Source organism: Pseudonaja textilis, chromosome 3, assembly GCF_049901715.1.
Source record: "Pseudonaja textilis isolate UNSWEBS1 chromosome 3, rPseTex1.2, whole genome shotgun sequence".
Taxonomy (NCBI): Eukaryota; Metazoa; Chordata; class Lepidosauria; order Squamata; family Elapidae; genus Pseudonaja; species Pseudonaja textilis.
Genome location: NC_141992.1, coordinates 199,344 through 217,347, shown reverse-complemented (window position 1 = coordinate 217,347; position 18,004 = coordinate 199,344). Strand labels below are relative to the sequence as shown.

At 63.8% G+C, this 18,004-nt stretch overlaps 3 protein-coding genes across 11 annotated transcripts; 1 reads left to right on the top strand and 2 right to left on the bottom strand.

The window, feature by feature from the left end:
• Positions 1–1,760: 1,760 nt before the first annotated feature.
• SLC35H1 (solute carrier family 35 member H1) lies at positions 1,761–4,833 on the bottom strand. The gene is made up of 9 exons (XM_026721793.2): positions 4,702–4,833; positions 4,450–4,618; positions 4,309–4,372; positions 4,139–4,211; positions 3,845–4,013; positions 3,668–3,751; positions 3,075–3,250; positions 2,574–2,697; positions 1,761–2,492 (listed from the first exon to the last, which is right to left on the bottom strand). The coding sequence occupies exons 1-9, from the start codon at positions 4,798–4,800 to the stop codon at positions 2,359–2,361; spliced, it is 1,092 nt and encodes a 363-aa protein (XP_026577578.1). The 5' UTR covers positions 4,801–4,833; the 3' UTR covers positions 1,761–2,358.
• A 98-nt stretch (positions 4,834–4,931) lies between these two features.
• ELMO2 (engulfment and cell motility 2) lies at positions 4,932–15,597 on the bottom strand. 9 transcript variants are annotated; one of them, XM_087928765.1, is made up of 22 exons: positions 15,495–15,597; positions 10,973–11,106; positions 10,804–10,844; positions 10,602–10,674; positions 10,456–10,506; positions 10,112–10,293; positions 9,626–9,725; positions 9,401–9,552; positions 9,207–9,285; positions 9,004–9,039; positions 8,754–8,804; positions 8,468–8,590; positions 8,233–8,367; positions 8,038–8,142; positions 7,831–7,939; positions 7,257–7,393; positions 6,977–7,140; positions 6,776–6,888; positions 6,568–6,679; positions 6,424–6,505; positions 6,231–6,308; positions 4,932–5,259 (listed from the first exon to the last, which is right to left on the bottom strand). In XM_087928765.1, the coding sequence occupies exons 2-22, from the start codon at positions 11,048–11,050 to the stop codon at positions 5,059–5,061; spliced, it is 2,202 nt and encodes a 733-aa protein (XP_087784891.1). In that variant the 5' UTR covers positions 11,051–11,106; positions 15,495–15,597; the 3' UTR covers positions 4,932–5,058. The 9 variants fall into 9 exon arrangements, 1 of the variants encoding a protein (XP_087784891.1); XR_015742643.1 differs by having other exon boundaries at positions 6,424–6,679; positions 8,233–8,370; XR_015742644.1 differs by lacking the exon at positions 15,495–15,597 and adding an exon at positions 11,363–11,480 and having other exon boundaries at positions 6,424–6,679; positions 8,233–8,370.
• Positions 15,598–15,792: 195 nt separating this feature from the next.
• SNRPB (small nuclear ribonucleoprotein polypeptides B and B1) lies at positions 15,793–17,655 on the top strand. Its single transcript, XM_087928767.1, has 6 exons — positions 15,793–15,886; positions 15,991–16,142; positions 16,237–16,348; positions 16,606–16,758; positions 16,861–16,999; positions 17,200–17,655. The coding sequence occupies exons 1-6, from the start codon at positions 15,884–15,886 to the stop codon at positions 17,328–17,330; spliced, it is 690 nt and encodes a 229-aa protein (XP_087784893.1). The 5' UTR covers positions 15,793–15,883; the 3' UTR covers positions 17,331–17,655.
• Positions 17,656–18,004: the final 349 nt, after the last annotated feature.

Genomic DNA, 18,004 nt, shown 5'->3' with positions numbered 1-18,004 from the left:
TGTCCTGCTGTTTGCTTGTGGGGAGATTCCCCAGGCACGAAAGGCTCTGGACCAGATGGAAGAAGGCGACCCAGTGGTGTTTTCGACATCATCACTCGAGGAGGTTGGCGTGGAAACCTAGAAGGCCCAAACAATCGAATTGAGCACTTCCTGATACAAAGGAGTCAGTGAAAGGAGACATCGGCCAGGAACACTTTGCAAGCTGATGAAGGGTTGAAGGCCAAGAGATTTAGGGCGGGAGGTCCTGTCATGCTTGCCTGGTGAAGAACGCAGACCCCAGGCCCAGGGGAGGGTCCCTGCAAAGCGAAGGGCAGGATGGGTCAAGTCAATGGCCAGACAGAAGTTGGGAGCCCAACAGGGGCTTGGGAGGAAAGGACCGGAGGCCACCCTGAAGATGTGCCTGATCCCAAGGCTGGGCGTTTGCTCCTCCGCACCTTCTGCAATGCCCGGCGATCTCTGGGGAGGAGAGCGATTCCAGACTCCTTACAGGGCTGTAGTGACCATGGAGGGCGGGGGGGGCGTCTTCCATGCATGTCTTTGGGCTCATATAACGCCCCCCCCCCAACAAGAGGCGTGTGTACAAGAGGTGCCTCTCAGGAAAGACAGGGGAAGTGAAGGCTGGAAACCTCCACACGCCCATCCCGAGAGCCCCAGGGAGGAGCACCCCTCTTGTGAGGAGCACCCCAGAACTTCCGCCCCCCTGGAAAAAGGGGGTGTGTCCCAGGAGAAGCTGATGTGCTGGACCTGGGGGCCCCAGCCTCTTTTCAACCCCTCCCCTCCAGCAGGGAGCACCACGGTAGGATACGCCAGCAGCTGTCCGTGACCGGGGGTGGGGCTCAGTGGGTCGCCACGTGCACCCTCATCCTGGGAAGTTCCAATGTGAGCAGGATGCAGCCTTCCAGGCTCCACGTCGCACCTGGGCAGAACTGAATGAGTTGTTGGGTTGTGAACAGCCCCAGACCAGGCGGTGCAGCCTGACCTGTCCAGATTCCCACAACGGCAGCTGTGGCTACTTTGCAAAGTTACCTTTGGTCCTGGCAAACCCAGGTGGGTGCAAAACGGCCGCTTGGTGTCACAGAAGAGATGAGCATCCCGATGCAGAGCTTCACGAAATACTCTCCAAATATCATTTATCAATTTAAATATTTAACTTAGATATCGATCTGATGTTTATCAAATATCAACAGCAGTTTTTGCCTGGGGTCCGGAGCGGGACTGCTGTGGGTGAACCGCAGAGGAGGTGGCAGGAATTAAAAAACCTCCGCCGGCCCCCCCAAAGAAATGGAGCTCCTGGAGGCAGCGGCTCAATTCTGCCACTGGGCCTGATCCTGGCGGCCCGGGCACCCGCAGAGCGCTCAGACCAGCCTCGCCCAGCCAGCAGGGGATGGGGCCCTGGTGGGCTTTCACCGGGGCGAAATGGGTGCCTGCAGTGACAATGCCCGACTTCCCGGCAGAGAGCCTCAGAAGCGCCCAAGAGCACCCCAGTTTCCCGAGCCCCCACTTGCCCCTCTGCCATCCAGTGCCCCGAGGGGACAGGGTGGCCCACGTGCTTCGTTGGGGAAGGAGGGGAAACCCGGCTCCCCTCTGGGTGGACGATGGGGCAGAGAGTTGCTCTTTAGCCCAGTGGGGTTTTCCAAGTGCCCCCCTCTCCCCGTTTGGTTACAGGAAACTCCAGCACACACACGCACGCGCACACACGCACCCGTGGTGGGCTGATCAGCTTGCCCTCCGCAGAGACCTCCGTGAGACACACGCTCCTGTTTCGTGCAACGGATTCGGATGCCAATTTTATTGGCGAGACTCGCTGTGCCAAGGGAGCCCCTTGTTCTTTGCAGGCCGCCCCCTTGCTCTGCTCGGGGCTCCCGCGTCCTTTTGGCCCCCAGGGCTGCTGCAGGAGGGTGCCCATCGAGGCCCCGCCTCCCTCAGGTGGGTTCTTCCCTGCCCCCGAGCTCAGCCCCCGGCTCCCCCTTCCCAGAGTCCTCCTCCTCCTCCTCAGGAGCCTCTTGGCCCAGGCGTCCCCTCCCCCAGGAGGCCGCCCTCTTTGGGGGCACTTCTGACCCGTCAAAGCGTCTCCAAGCAGCCGCCCCTCCCACCCGCAGGTGCTGCCAAAGGGCCGGCCAGCAAGGTGTGCCCAGCGCAGGTGGCTGCAGCCTACGCAGGCCCTGGACCTCGGCTTCTGGCCCACCAGCCTGGGCCACGAGGCCCCCGCGAGCCCAAAGAGGGCGCCCTCTCAGCCCAGGATGGGGGAGGGCCAGAAGCAGCCCTGCTGCCCACCCACCCCTTCCCCAACCTCTCCGCCCCTGCCAGCGATCCATCCCCCCCCCCAGCAGGTGCCCTCCCAGCTGGCCCAGGGGTGGCTCAGCACAGGGGGGCGTTCTCGGCCACCTCCTCCTCCTCCTCCTCCTCCACCTCCTCCTGGGAATCCAGCAGCAGCAAAAGCTCCAGGTCTGCAGCAGAGCCAGGCACCTCGGGGTGCTTGGTGCCCTTTGACCCTGCGTGGGAAGGGAGGGGTTAGCTGCCCTTCGAGGGCCCCCGAAAGAGGGTCCCTCCGCCTCTCCCCTGCCCCCCCTTACCCCCGAGGGCCTTCAGGGCCACGTGCAGGGAGATGCCCAGCAGGCAAACGGCAAAGCCCAGCCAGTTCAGGACAGTGAGCTGGTCTCCCATCAGGCGAGCAGCCAGGAACAGCGTGAAGACTTCCTGGGGACAAGGCAGCGTGTCAACCCACAGCTGCCCAGGCTGGCCTGAGCCCCCGCCCCCCCCTTTCGCCAGAGGCAGCCGGGGGTGTGTGTGTGATCGGACAGGCTGGGTCCCACTGCCGGGGGTCCCCCTTACAGCCCCCCGAGGCACCCAGCTCCTCGAGCCCTTTTTTGCTTTCATGGGATCGAGGCTTCCGTGCAGCTCCCGGGCTTGGAGGGGGTGGGCCAGGCCTCCCCCTCCAGCCACAGAGGCACCTTCCGATGGTCGGGTGGGGGGAAGAAGGGAGCGCAGACAGCCGGCCTCTCCCCTTGAGGCCCCCCAGACCCGCTGAGGGGAGGAGAGGCCGGGAAAGAGCCCCCCCCCCCCCGCTCCAATACCTTGAAGATGCCCGATATGGAGAAGGTGAGGCTGGAGGTCCTGGACACCAGGAGAAACTCGGAGAAGCCCAGCCCGAAGGCCAGCACCCCTCCCAGCGCCAACTTCCCCAGCAGCTCCAGCAGCAGCTGCTCCTCGTGGAAACGGAACAGCTTCTCGGAGGCAGACAAGGGCAGGCCTGGGGAAACAGGGAGGGCAGGAGGGGGGCTTGCTTGCAGGCCCAGACCCTCCATCGGCTCATCCAGAGGCAAATCCTGGAGTTTGGGGGAGGGGGCAGGCAAGGCCTCCCGCAATACAGTCAGTCAGTCAGTCAGGAGGCCTTTCCTGCTGCTCGTTCCTGTGGGGGGCCCCAGGCTGCCCTGTCCGTCACGGCCTCCGCCCTTCCCTGGGCTCCCGCAGTAGCTGTGCAACCCCAGGAAATCCGGGCCCTAAGCCTCCGGCCAGGCGGTGGGACTTCTGGGACGTTGCCCAGGATCCCTCCCGAACACGCCCTACGCCGCCTCCTAACAGCTTCCTACTCAAGCAACTTGGGGTGGCAGCCTGAGGTCCTTGCTCTCCCCCACCCGCCACCCCCACCCCGGGGCAGGCTGCTGACCTTCAAACACGGCAAAAAGGGGGAAGAGGCTGAGGAACATGGCCGGCTGCAGGTGGAACATGGTGTCGATGGGGTTCTGGAGTCCTGCAAGGGAAGGGAAGGGCAGCAGCCGGTCAGGGAGGGGGAGGGAGGGAGGGAGGGAGCCCTCCTCACCCCAGCCCCCAGCCCCACACTTACCCAGCTCCTCCTTTTGCAGGAGGATCTGTGTCCGTGTCCAGCGCACGCCCCCCAGGAAGGAGGCGCCCAGCACCATGGCAAAGCCCTCGGCCTCAAACTGGGTGGACTTGTAGGTGAACAAGAAGAGGCCCCCAGCGATGAGCAGGACCACCAGCACCAGGGCGGCTCTCTGGCATAAGAGACGGAGGAGCAGCAACAGCAGCAGCGTCACCCCACGGCTGAGGGCAGAGGCCGGCAGGGCTGCTCCTCCCCCCTCAACCCCAAGGCTAGGGGGGGGGGGGAGGGGTGTCTCACCGGCTCCTCCAGCTTGAAGATCAGCGAGAAGAGGAGGATGAAGAGGACAGCCGAGGACTTGGTCATGGTGTAGCTGCCGGGCCGGGAGGGAGGGTGAGGGGCGCGGCTGGAGGCAGCCCGGCCTTCCCCCCCGCCCCCAGCCAGCCTCCCCGGGGCCGCCCGGCACTCACAGGGAGACGGTGATGTAGAGGAAGCTCCAGTTGCTCAGCCCCACGTCCAGGGCGGTGGACAGCGCTGCGGGCGAGACGCCGTCAGGAGAGCCCCGCTGGGTCCCGGCGAGAGCGCCCAGCCCACCCGCCCCCGCCGCTCACCTGTGGGGCCCACCTGGCGCAGGTAGGCGGGCCAGGGCAAGAGGGCGCGCCCGGCGGCGGCGGCGGCGTGGGGAGGGCGGCGGCGGCGGGAGCAGCGCCTGGCCAGCCCCGAGAGCGCGAAGATGACCAGCAGGTGCAGCAGCGTCATGAACAGCGGGAAGGCGAAGCTCTGCGCGGAAGGGAGGCCACGCGGTGAGCCGGCGCCCGGCTGAGCCTCCCCCCCCCGAGCCCCGCCCCTCCCGCCGCCCCCACCTTCATGAGCCACTTGTTGTAGAAGGTGATGCCGATGGAGAAGCCGTAGTAGAGCAGCACCAGCCCCGCCGCCCGCGCCGCCGCCCGCGCCCCGGCCATAGCGCCGCGCGGAAGAGCCCCGGCCCCGGCCCCGCCCCCCGGCCCACAGAGGCCGCGCGGCTAGAGCGCCCGCCCGCCCCCAGCGCCCCCTGCCGACCGCGGCGCAAAGAAGAGGCTGCAGCCCGGCTGGAGCGGGGAACGAGCTTTAATGCGGGGGGGCGGGGGGGGAGGGAGAGCGCGCCAGGTCCAGCCGACGCCCCGCGACCGCGACGCCCCCGCCCCGCCCGTCCGTCCGGGGATCCCGCAGCGGGCGGTGGCTCAGGCGTAGTGGTAGACGAAGTCGTAGCTGCTGGGCTCCTTGGGGACGGGCGGGGGCTCCTCCGGGATCTGGACGTTCTCCAGGTCCAGCAGGCGCAGCTTCATCTCCATGCTGAGCAGCGTGTCCAGGTCGCTCTTGGTCAGCTCGCTCGCCATGTCCTTCCCCAGCAGGGCGTTGAGGCCGTCGATCCAGACGCAGAACTGGGGGCACCGGGAGCGCGGCTCAGGCTGGGCAGCCAGGGGAGCCCCGCGAAGACCCTCTGGCGGCTGCCCAGCCGGCGCCCGAGGATGCTCCGGAGGGGGCAAACCGCGGCCCGGGAAGTGGCCATCCGGGGCAGGTGGGAGGGATCCGCCTCCTCTCCGCCTCGCTCAAGGAGCAACGGGGCTGCTCTAAGGGCGGCGGGGGGAGGGGTGGCTTTCGCTCCCTTAGTCTCGGCTGAACCCCAGGGAGGGAGAGGAGGGAGGGGGTGAAAGGGCTGCCCTCTCCAGTCTTGGGCATTTCTGAAGGGAGGGGCAGCCGATGCCAGAACCAGGGGAGTCAGAGCTAGAGGGAAGGGCTCCCCTCCAGGATGCGGGGGGGGGCTGCCCCAGAGCCATGGGCTCTCCTGGCTGGGTCGTCAGAGGGGCTGGGGGCTCCTGACCAGAGCGAGCACTGAGGAGGAAGAGACTCCCGGGCAGGAAAAGCCCCCATTTGCACGGGGGCCGCTAAGCCTGCCCGCTTCAGGACCACCAAGCGGCTCCTGTCCCAGAGGCAGCTGTAAATCCACGGGAGGCTGCTGAGGCAGAAGGTTCCACCTTAGTTCAGCCTGGCGGGAGAAGCAGCCTCCCACCTCCTGCTTGTCAGCCAAAACCGGCGGGGCAGGGAAGGCCTTGGCTCTCCACACCCCACACCCGCCACCCTGAAAGCTGCAGAAAGCGCATTTCGCCCGCTTGCAGCTCCCACCCATCCTCTTGGCTGGCAGAACCACCCAGGAGTCTCCGGGCAGCCCCAACAGGGAAGGAAGCGCTCTGATTCTTACCCTCAGCAGGGGCGGACCGGATGGCCTCCAGAGCCCCCTCCAACTCTGGCCCTCTCAGCACAGCTCCCCCCCCCCCAAGGCCGCTCCCTTGGCCGGGGAAGGACACCTGAGGGCAGCCCTGGAGGGATCCCCCACCTGCCACCACCTGCTCACCTCGTATTTATTGGGTGCGATGAAGTTCAGGGCCTCGTCCGGCTCATAAAGGATGGAGAAAGCCAGTTCCAGGGCCTCCTTGGGGATGGGGAGAGAAGATGGGGGGAGTGAGGGGAGGGGCGGCAGGCCTCTACCTCCCCCCTCCCCCCCGGGCAGAGGCCTTGGGGGGCGGGGTTCCCTGGGACACCCCTACCTTGTTCTGCTTCAGCGCCCCCTTCTCCTTCATGTGCGGGCAGTCTTTCCCGGTGAGGACGGCCTTGATGTCTGCCACGGGACTGAAGGAAGAGGGGCTGCAATCACGCCCGCCCCCAAAGGCCCCCAGCCCCCCCCCGCCAGCCTACTCTTCTCCTGCAGCGACTCCAGGGCCACCCCTCCCTGGGCGTTCTCCTCCAGGTCCCCGTAGTGGAGCGTCTTGTGATTCAGGGCCAGGCGGCAGTGCCAGAAGCGCTCTGCAAGGCAGGGGAACGGTCTCGGCAAGGGCCCCCCCCGAGAGAGAGAGAGAGAGAGGGCCCGCCCCCTCCGTTGCCCCAGGGGCCCCCGCTCACCTTGCCTCCTCCGGTTGCCCCCTTTGCGGAAGCTGCTCCCCTCGCAGAGGCGGTTCAGGCGCTGCTGCCTGATGAGCTCCAGGATCTCCGGCTGGATCTTCTCCCGCAGCTCCCTGGGGAAGGCCGCCCAGCAGGCACATCAGAGGGCTGGGGAGGGGGGGGAGTCCCCCGTGGCCCCCCTCCCCCTCCCCAGGCACTCACACGATGGGCGGGGACTGGAAGTCGTCCTGGCTCATCCGCTCCGACTGGCGCAGGCGGAGCACCTCCGAGTAGCCCAGGCTGCGCAGCTTCCCCTTGAACTGGTCCAGGGAGGGCGGCTTGGCGAGGAGAGCCCGGCTGATCTGCTCCCGCACCACCTGCATCACCTGGCGGGGGAGGAGGAGGAGGAGGAGGAGCAGGAGGAGGAGGGCAGTGGCATTGCGGGGCGGCAGAGGGAGGGGGCAGGGGCCAGGCTGGGCGGGGGGGGGGCACGCAAACCCACCTTGTGGAAATCCTCGACTGTCGCCCGCATCTCCTTCCAGGTCCTGTTCAGCAGCTGGATGCAGATGGCGAAGAGCTCCTCCAGGGCCTGGTCGTGCGTGAAGAACATGGGGTGGTAGTCGTTCCGGCCCTCGTTGGCTGGGCAGAGGCAGAGAGGAAGGGGGCCGTCAGAGCGGCCGGGGAGGCCCCCTTTCCCCCAGGCTGAGCTTGAGCGTCTAGGGCAAGTATTCCCAGGCTGCCAGGAGGCCTCAGCAGAAAAGCACCAGGAAGGGCAGTTGGGGTACGCGAGAAGCGACACAAAAGTGTCGCAACGTCCCACAGGGGTTCTCACAGGCGCCTCCAGACGCGCATTATGAGGCTCTGGGTGGCAAAGCAGAGCTTTTACCTTTCTGACTGACCCTGGGGGAGTGAACTTCGCCGACCAAGGGCAGCTCAACCGCTGTCCTGGCCCAAACCGCACCCCGCCACCCTTGGGCTGCCACCAGTTGGGCACCCTGCGGGGCTCGGAGGAGGAGGAGGAGTGGGGGGAAGCTTGATGGCCCCGAGCAGCTCGGCCTCCACCGGATTCCACTTACGAAGTTCTCCAATCTGCAGGATCTCGCAGAGCGCCTTGGTGAGCTCGATGGCGCTGCGGCCAAAGGGGCAGGCGTGTTTGTCCTCTGGGCTGCTGTTCTCCAGGACGATCTGTGGCGGGAAGAGAGGCCCAGAGTGAGTGAGCGGGGGGCAGGGGGGGGGGCTGCTGCCTGCGCAGCTCCTCCCCTGGGGGCAGCTGGGCCCCTTACTCGGATGTAGGCATCCTGGTGGTGTTGGGCCAGGTAGATCATGTTGTCCAAGGCCAGCATGCCGGGCGGGGTCTGGAGGAAGTCCAGGGCAGGATTGACGGGGTTCTGCGGGAACAAATCGGTCTCTCTTGGCCCCTGGCCTGGAAGCGCAGCCGGCCAGCCCTCTCCTCCAGCCCCGCTCCCAGCCCCACCCACCGTGAAGCCCAGCAGCTTGTAGTCCCTGGTGTAAACGGCCTTGCGCTTCTCTGCTCCGCCACCAGGGGTGCTGCCGCTCTCAGCCTCCGCCTCAAAGGCGACCCTGCGCAGCTCGAAGAGGACGTCCCGCTGGGCCTGCTTGGGATGGGGTGGGGGGGCGATGAGCCTGGGCGGCGACGGCGGCAGCCGCCAAACCCCTGCCCCGAAGGCCACACGGGGCTGCCCTGCCCACCACCTGGTCGCTGGGGTCCATTTTTGTCATCATCCGCTCCTCCCGGAGGTTGAGAGTCAAGACCTGCAGCACGTACAGCTGGTGGGCCATCTCGGTCTTGATGGGGCGGTTTCCTCGGATGACGTGCTGGGGGAGGGGAGGGGAGGGAGGAGAGCGTGAAGGCGGTGAGCAGGAGCAGCCCCCACCGCCGCGCAGTGCTCGACCGGCGCGGGGCAGGGGGTTCCTCGCAGGGCTGTCTGGCCTGAGCGAAGGGAAAGCCGATGGGGGCAGCACTGACCCCAAGCCTTACCGTCAGGATGGCCAAACGCAGCTGCTTCTGGGCGGAGGCATCGGCCATCTCCTGCCAGGAAGGTAAGAGGGGAAGTGGGGGTGGGAGGGAGGGAGGTGGAAGGGCCACCTTCCGGACCTCCCCCCACCTGCGCTGCTCCCCCGCCCACCAGGGAAGCAAAGACCCCTGTGGCCCCCCTGCTCCTCACTGCACCCCAACCCCCTCAAGGAGGAGACCCGGACCCGGCCGGGCCTCCCTTCCCGGGACTCACGGTGCAGGGCAGGTCTAGCGGGCTAGCAAGATGGTCCTGGGGGCGGAAAGCAGAGACAGGCACAAAAGGAGCAGATGACGGAATCAGCGGGCGGGGGGGAGGTGGGGGCACACAGCCTTTCACAGGAGACGGAGGGAGGGGGTGCAAGCACAGACGCCCAGGGCCAGCCCTGCCCCCCGGTCCCTGCCAGGCCGGCCACCTACCTGCCTCTTGTCCTCGGGAGCCTTCAGGAAGAGGGCGTTGATCAGGGCTACGGCGTACGTCTGGATCTCCTGGTTGGAGCTGCCGGGAGAGCCAGAGGGAGAAGGCGTCCAGCTCCTCCTGCCCTGCCGGGGGGTGGGGGTGGGGAGGGGGTGCGGGGCAGGCCGGGAGGAGCCCCCAGCCCTGGGACACTCACACTTGGAGGTGGGAGAGGAGCTGCCCCACCGTGACCTCCTCCGCGACCTTCGGATAGAGCGCCTGGCTGTTCAGTACCAGGCTCTCCAGGATGGCCAGGGAGCGCTGCAGGATGGAGACGTCCACCCTCGGCTGGCTCACGTACCCCGCGATCTGCCGGCAGAGCAAACCCCCCGTCAGCCCCAGCCCGGTTCCCCAGGACGGCCCCAGTCCCACCCCAGCGGACCTGCTTGATGAAGCCGACAGAGACCGTGTCCCAGGAGACGAGGCCGTGGTCCATGAGCTCCAGGAAGGCGGTCAGGGTGAAGGCCAGCATCTCGCCACAGCTGCAGGGGAAGGCACCAACCGCCCCGTCTGCTGCTTGGCCCTCTCCCAGCGGCCCCCTCGGCTCTTCTCCCACCCTGCAGCCTGGGGGCTCCGGAGGAGACGGGCCCTGGCCCAGGCTGCCGAGTCCAGCCAGGGAAGCCCCGGGGTCACCCTCCACGGCCACTAGGGGGCTCCCTTTTCCTGGGACGAGCCATCCTTCCCCAACAGGCGGCCTCCTCTGGGCTCCTCCTGGCATCCCCTAGAGAGCCAGCCGCCCCTCCCCAGCAGGGAGGCCTGGGAGCAACCAGAGGCCCAATCCTCTGCTGGAAGGGGAGCCTCTGGGCGGGAGGGTGCGGGAGCCTTGGGGGGGGGGGGGGGGGAGAGAGAAGAGCAGCCGGGCGCTTACTGAGGGAGGAGCTTGGAGCTGCCCTCCACCAGCCGGGTGAGCACCGCGATGCCGTCCATGTTGATGAACTCGGTGGCGAACGTGACGTCGGCCGAGAGCTTGGCCAGTTCCTTCATGGCCTCTAGGCGGCCCTCCAAGGGGGAGGACTGGGTCCGATCCATCAGTTGGCGGGCAGCCCTGGACTGAAGAGGAGGCATCGGGAGCCCCTCCCCATCTCGCTCGGGAGGCAGGGAGCCAGAGCAGGCCCTCCCCACTGCCCCTGGCGAGGGGGGGGGGAGGAAAGAGAGCCCCACCCCCACCCCAAGCTGCATCCAGAAGGGCCAGCAGCAGCCACCCAAACCTACTGGGGAAACCGCCAACTGGAGGATGGTGCCATTCTTGATGTCGCCACGAGTCTGCAGTGCACAAAAACAAAGCTGCTTAACACTGGGGTGTGCGTGTGTGTGTGTGTGTGTTGGACTCTAGGACCGCAAAGGTGGGGGGCGCCTACCTGTTCTGTTATGTAGAGCTGGGCTCCGTCAGCATAGCGCAGGGTGTGGCATTCAGGGTTAGGCAGGGACCACCTGCAAGGGGGCCGCGACAGGAAAGGCGCTTGAGCCTCCCCGCCTGGGCGGTCCTTCACCTGGGAGGGAGCCCCAGGCAGGTGGGGGGGGGGGAGGAGGCTGAACTGGCTGGCTGGCTGGCACACTCACCCGTCACAGACTTCCTTGATGATGGAGACCAGGGGCCGCTTCTGCGAAGGGCGAGAATCGTGAACTAGGTGGCTTCCCTGGACCAAGCTCCCCGTTGGGGCTCCCTGTCCAGGCCCCACTCCTGCCAATACTTGGGCAGCCTTCACTCAAGGCCTGCCCGCTCTCTCACCTGGTCAAATTCCAGCAACTGGGCATTGGCGCCAGGCCACTCCACAGCCACCTTGACAATGTCCGGCGGGGGCGGCATCTCTCGAGAGGGAGAGAGCCAGCTCTCTCGCTAGCAGCAGAGACCGTCCCTCAAACCTGCCATGGCAGAAAAGGGTTGGCAGGCAGGCTGCTTTTCCACCGCAGGAGCCCCCGGCCCAAACCGCCAGGGCCCTTCCTTGGCCAGCCCCAGCCCAGGGGTGGGGGATGGGGGCCTGGGCTGGTTGCACACCTGTTCTCTGGGCCCCACCCGGCACTTGCAGCGGCTTCCTACATACAGCTGAAGCAATGGGACTGCAGGCACCTCAAGGGAGCACATCGTCGAATGGAGGGTGGGGGGCATTGGCTAGGATACCTTCTGACCAGCTGGGTCCCCTCAGGAAACTCTCCGCTCGAGAAGAAGGCGGGGGGCTGAATGGCTCTGCGATGATCCGGGCCCGAGGGGACTTGTGGGCGGGGGGAATGGCAGCATCCGGAATTCAGGGGGTGACTAAAGCCAAGAGCCGCCGTTCCGGGGCCTCAGAAGTGGAACAAGCGGAGAATCCCACCCCCACTCAGGGGATCTGCAAGCGCAGCCAGAAACCACCCGTGGATGGGGAGGGGAGGCGTAACAAACCCAGGGAAAGTCTCGCAAACCCTCTTCGGATGGGCTTCCCTCAAGTGGCCTGAAATAATTTCTTCCGCTCTGCAGCAGGACTCCAAAACTGAAGCTCCATTTGGACTTCAGCCTCACTGCGCATCGGGCAACACAGACGCTGTTGCAGAGCCCTGCCCTTCACACTTCTGCCAGTCTTCCCCTTCTGGTTTGGGGGGGGAGGGGGTGTTGGAGGCGCAAGCAGCAAAGCGCAGGCCTGGCTTCCACGTTTCTTTGCACCTGCCTGGGTCTTCTTCCCTCAAAGTCCTTCCAGACACTGACTGTTTACCTGCTGGGTTTTGCAGTATTTATCCGTTGCATCGTGCAAACATCAATATGGCCTCACTCCATTGGCCGCTGCTTCTTTTTGTCACTCAAATGCCCTTACTTTCCGCCTGCCTCCCAGCAGGAAGTTGGATCGACCAATCAGCAGGCAAGGTGCGCATCTCCACGTACGGCATCATTGAGGCCTGGGAGGCATGCGCACGGTTGGCCCGCGTTCGGCCTGTGCTTCCCCATCAACCCCTTCGCAGGGCAGGTATGCCTGGATGCTGTGCACAAGTCTAAATCAAGCTGAAGCTCATCTGGGCTAATCTGCCCCGCTGCCCTCCCCCCCCCCCCAAGAAAAAGGGCTGGAGAGAAGACTTCCTCCTCCTCCTCCTCCTCTTCCTCCTCCTCCTCCGACCCACTTCCAGAACTGGCAGGACAGCTCATGCCTCCCAGCGATGATGGGCCGAATGTCAGCAGTTTGTCGGCTCCTCAGGGGGAAGGGGCCCCAGATGGCACACGGGCATTTTGAAACACCCCTTTGGAGCCAGCAGCACCAACTCTCCACTAAATAAATAGGGGGCATTTTTGCTGGAAGCCCCAGTGGAGGCGTTGATGAGAACTCAGCGGTGTGTTATGGGACAGGTGAACGTCAACCCATCTTAAATCTAAGATTTACCAGACAACCAACTGCCGGGTTGCACTGTAATGGCACTGAATGCTGGGCAGCAACAACGGCGACCGAAAGCTCTCTCCATGCCACAAATATGCGAAGGCTCCATTGGATACGGAGCACCTATCTCCCTTCTCGACCGCATCACAAATGACACCACCCGACAACATTTTGGTGTGAGAAAAGGCCAACTCTGCTGATATGGACGTGTCCAGAGAGGAGCACCTTCCACCGTGGCCAAGACTGCCTACCAACTAGAAGACGATGGCTGCCGACCTCGCAGGCGTCCAAAACAGAGATGGCAAGACAACTTCAGCAGAGACCCGCAAGCCGTAGGCCTGCGCCCTGAAGACCCAGATGACCATGCAGAGGCGCTCAATGACCCCAAAAGCGGACGCTGCACCTGCGGGATACGCTAGGAAGAGGATTGCTGGAAGCCCCAATAGAGGAGACGAGGCGGAGGGAAGCAACGCACAGGAAGCAGGCAGAAGGATTAGCATCTTGCTCTTCGTTACTATGAAATCACATTTCCCTACTCCAAAACACTTTTGACCCCCATGATAAAAAGCAATAAAATCAGCAGGTCACCAGAAATGCCTGAATGGCAGACGCCGCAGAGCAATTTGGGCTCCTATTCAAGAACATTAGACAACGGCTAAGTCCGCAGAACACAATGAACCAGGACCTAATCAAATGAGCTACCGAAGGGGCGACAGAGGGAAGAGCGCTGGGTTATGCAGCTGCACTTCCTAGGCATGAAATTGATTGGATAAAGTCCAAATCCAGCCAAGGACAGGAGCCGTTCCCATTTCACACGCTTAGCCTATCGGATCCCTTGAGGCTGGAAACAGAAGAAGGGGCAGCAAAGAAGGGCGGCGGCGGCGGCAGCAGCAGCCGCCGCCAGGTCCTGCAGGGATGAGAACAGCCACGTCGGGCCCAAGGGCCTCTTCTCACCAGGAGCTGGGAAAGTGCCCACTGGGCTCAGCTGCTTGGAGGTGTTTTAGCCGAAAGGGAAACGCTTTTTCGGGGCAGGGAGCATCTGGACAGGCTGGGGAGAAGTCAGGACCAAGACTTTCCCGTGCCTTTCCTCAGCTCCTGACATCAAAAGGAGAGCAAGGGTAGCTCTTCAGTGGAGAAGATCCTCCTCCTCTTTCAGGCGGAGAGCATCCCTCCCACAAGACAGACAACGCCAGCTCCATTTCTAGGAAACGTTCTGCACCCCTAAACTATGAGGATTTCATCCGCTCTCCGGGGGGTTGTTTAAAAAAAGAATTTGTGTGTTCTGTTGATTGCAACTTAGTAACTTACGACTATGAAGGTACAAACAGAACAAAGCTTGAGAAGGAAAAAAGAAATGCACCCAAATGGATAGGACAACAGAAGAACAACCAAGTGTCAACACCCAGAGGGACCTGCGGTGGAATTGGGTGGCTGGAGGGGAACGCTGGGGAGGGGGGAGCCCCACCCCAAGAGAAATAGAGCAGGAGGGGCAGGAGGAGGAGGAGGAGGAGGAGGTTACCTACCTAGAGCAGCGGTCGCCAACCGGTGGGCCACGGCCCACTGGTGGGTCTTGAGAAAATTTTGGTGGGCCGCAGAGAAATCTCACCCCAAGAGTACCCCCCCCCCGAAAAGCAATTAATCCAGGCTGTGCAGAAACACAAGGCTACGCTGCCCACATGGCCCCCGGGAACCCTCCCCGCCCACTCCCTCCTTACCCAGCAAACTTGCCTGCTAAAAATGCTATTTTTCCTTTTTCCGACCATCATCTGTTCTGCTGTGCCAGGAGATTTAGATTAGCTAGGAAGCAGGAAATGGTTGGATTTCTTGCTTTCTAGCTAGTCTTTAGATCTTCGGCTCTGCTTCCCTTAGGACTGAAGGTTTGCTTGCAAGCAAATTCAGTAGACTCACGGCAAGCAAAATTGAGAGACTGAGCTAGCCGATGGCAGACAGATAGATCACTGAATGATTCTGTGAGCAACTCAATCTGCCTGCTTTGCCTGATTTTGGGTAAAAATGGCTTTTTTATATAAAAAATTCAATATTTACATACACGGTGTGTTGTGAGTTAATTTTGTGAGTTTGCTTGCTGGCAAATTTTATGTGACAGACTGAGCTAGCCGATGGCAGATAGATAGATCTCTGAATGAATCTGTGAGCAACTCAATCTGCCTGCCTGCTTTGCCTGATTTTGGGTAAAAGTTGCTCTTTTTTAATAAAAAAAATCAATATTTATATAAATATTTATAACATTTACATACAAGCCATACCCAGCCAGTCACATGACCGAGCCACACCCACAAATTTGGCCACACCCCCAGAACCGGTTAGTGGTCCCTGGGATCTAAATTATGAGTTTGGTGGTCCCTGAGGTCCAAAGGTTGGCGACCCCCGGACTAGAGGGAGCCGGGAGAGAGAGGTCAGGAGGAGCTGCAGCTCAACCAGAGCAGCCGGCCAGGAATGCCGGGAGGAGCGGCCCGGGCTTGCTCAGGGCCCTCCGGACTGGGTGGGGGGTCTGCCCGCGGCTTTCGGGAATATGAGGTCGCAAGGGGGAACCGGCGACGCCGCCTTCTCCCTGGAGCCCCCGCGACCCCCGGGGTGCAGCTGCAGCGGGAGAGGCTCCCCCCGTGCCCCCTCCGCAGGGACAGCCTCCCTCCTCCCCAAGACCCCGAGGGATCCCCTGGCTGGACCCCTCCTCCCCCCGCGGGGGGGAGGGGAGGGAGGAGTCCGTTCTCCGGGCCTGGCGCGGCGCCCTCTCCCGCCGCGGCCGCCGGGCCTCCGTTCCCCACCGGCGCCTTTGAGCCGAGGCCGTCCGGACAGCGCGGCCCAGTTCGCCTCCCTCCGGCGGTCCGGGGCTGAAGCCAGGCGGGGCGCCAACCCGCGCGGCCTCCGCGGAAACCCTGACCGCGTCCTCACCTGCCCGGAACGCCGCCCGGGGGAAGGGGGCTGGGCGGGGGCGGCGATGCCTCTCCGCCGCTCTGGGCTCGGCGCTCCTCCCGGGCTCGGCTCCGCCCGCTCCGCGACTCCCCGTCGACCTTCCGCCCTCTCGGTCCTGCCTCTCCCGCGGATTGGAAGAGGGCCCCCCAGCGCCTTCTCCCATTGGTGGATCGGCAAGGCCGTCGCCGAAGAGCCGGCTGTCATGGAAACCGCGGCGTCGCTCCGGCCCGGCGGCCGCCGCGGGGAGAGAGGTCTTCGGGACCGGAAGTTGTGCTTCCTTCCGGTTCCGGCGGAAGCGGGCGAGCGTTGGCGGTTCGCGAGGCGGCGGGAAGCGCGGTGGTGGAGAAAGGAGACGCGACGCCGCCACCATGGTGAGGCCGGGCCCGGCGGGGCCCCCGGTGTGTGGGGGGAAGGGGGGCAAACCGGGCCGCCTCCCCCTCGGCCGCCCGCTGACCGCCCCTCCTTCTCCCCGCAGACGGTGGGCAAGAGCAGCAAGATGCTGCAGCACATCGACTACCGCATGCGGTGCATCCTGCAGGACGGGCGCGTCTTCATCGGCACCTTCAAGGCCTTCGACAAGCACATGAACCTCATCCTGTGCGACTGCGACGAGTTCCGCAAGATCAAGTGAGCGCCGCCGCCGCCGCCGGAGGGGGGGGGAGGGGCTGTGGGGGAGGCCGTCCGTCCATCGGCGCCGACCTGCCGCCCTTTTTCCTGCCAGGCCCAAGAACTCCAAGCAGCCCGAGCGGGAGGAGAAGCGCGTGCTGGGCCTGGTGCTGCTCCGCGGCGAGAACCTGGTCTCCATGACCGTGGAGGGGCCGCCCCCCAAGGACGTAAGCCGGCGGGGGTGGGAGGTGGCGGGTCTCCGAGCTCCTCACAGGAGCCCTGCGGGGGCTTCAAGCTGGCCTTCCTTCGGGCGCTGGGAGGGCGGGGGGCTGACTTGAATGGGCCCCAGTGGTTGAGAGGTGGAGGTGAAAACCTCTCCGGGAGGAGCGGCCGAGCGGCTGTGCCGAGAGAGTCCCGTGGGTTTTGGGCCCCAAGCGCCTTGCGAAGGATGCTGCCAGGTGACTCTTTGGCCCTTTTCTTCCAGACCGGCATTGCTCGCGTGCCACTGGCTGGGGCAGCAGGAGGACCCGGTGTCGGCAGAGCGGCTGGGCGAGGCGTCCCAGCTGGGGCTCCCATGCCTCAAGCGCCTGCAGGTTTGGCCGGCCCTGTGCGTGGGGTTGGTGGACCATCCCAACAGGTGAGCTCAACTCGGGCACAGGGCGCTGCTTTGGAACCTTGCCACCTCCTCTCCTGGCGGACGTGGGCAGAGATGAGTCTCTGAGCTGCCTTTTCATTACAGGTAATGACGCCTCAGAGCCGAGGGACAGTTGCTGCCGCCGCCGCCGCTGCCACTGCCAGTATAGCGGGAGCCCCGACTCAATACGCACCAGGCCGTGGAGGCCCTCCCCCTCCCATGGGAAGAGGCACTCCCCCTCCAGGTGAGTTTTGACTAAGCCACCCCCCTCCCCTCCACCCCCTTTTTGGTACCAGAGCCGACAGGACCTGTGATGAATGGTAGTGTCTGAGCATTGCTGTGAGGAGCCATTGTCAAAGCAGGATTACTCTGAGGTCTCTGGCGGGCTAGGAGGCAGAAGGGAAGGGACTGCCGCTTGCTGACGTTTCTGCTTTTCTGCTCCAGGAATGATGGGGCCCCCTCCTGGCATGAGACCACCCATGGGCCCCCCTATGGGGATGCCACCAGGCCGCGGCTCACCAATGGGGATGCCGCCACCGGGAATGAGGCCGCCACCTCCTGGCATGAGAGGTTAGTTGTCTTCTGGTGGAGAATTCTGAATTCTGAGATAAGCTGCCAAAGCTGTCTTGTTCTTCGACTCGATCAGAGAGGCCGTTGCAATAGCCAGGGTGAAAACAAACGGCTCAGTAGTGCCACGGTGTTCTTACGGCTGTGGGTAATTGTGACTCTTGTTTCCAGGTCCCCCCTCCTGGCATGCGCCCGCCCAGGCCTTGACACCCAGTGGAACTCACGGGGGGCCAATCTTCTTGATCACAAGATGGCAGGAGCAGGACTGGCTGTGTACGTACGTGGTGTTTTTTGATGTCGTGTTACCCTTTCCAATAAAGCGTTTGCTATTTCTTCTTGTGGTGTCACTGTAAGGCGTGTTTGGGAAAAGAACCTGTGGACAGTGTTTTGGGACTGAAGCTTGTTCGCCTCTGACTGGGTGGTGGAGAATTGGAAAAAGCTGAAGAAGCTTCTGGGGTGAGAAGTGAAACGTCTATAAGGAGAAATCAAGGAAGTCCAGTTGCCTCTTGAAAAAAGAACTTTTGGGACAAACAACCGCGGCCTGGATGACTGAGAATCTCCTTAGACATTTTGGGACTGAATATTTTTGGATACCTTGGCTGCCTGAGGCCCACCCCCAAGATGAAGGCCTGGCTTCCATGGCACTTGCCTGAAGTAATACAGGGCCTCCTCTTTGAGAGGG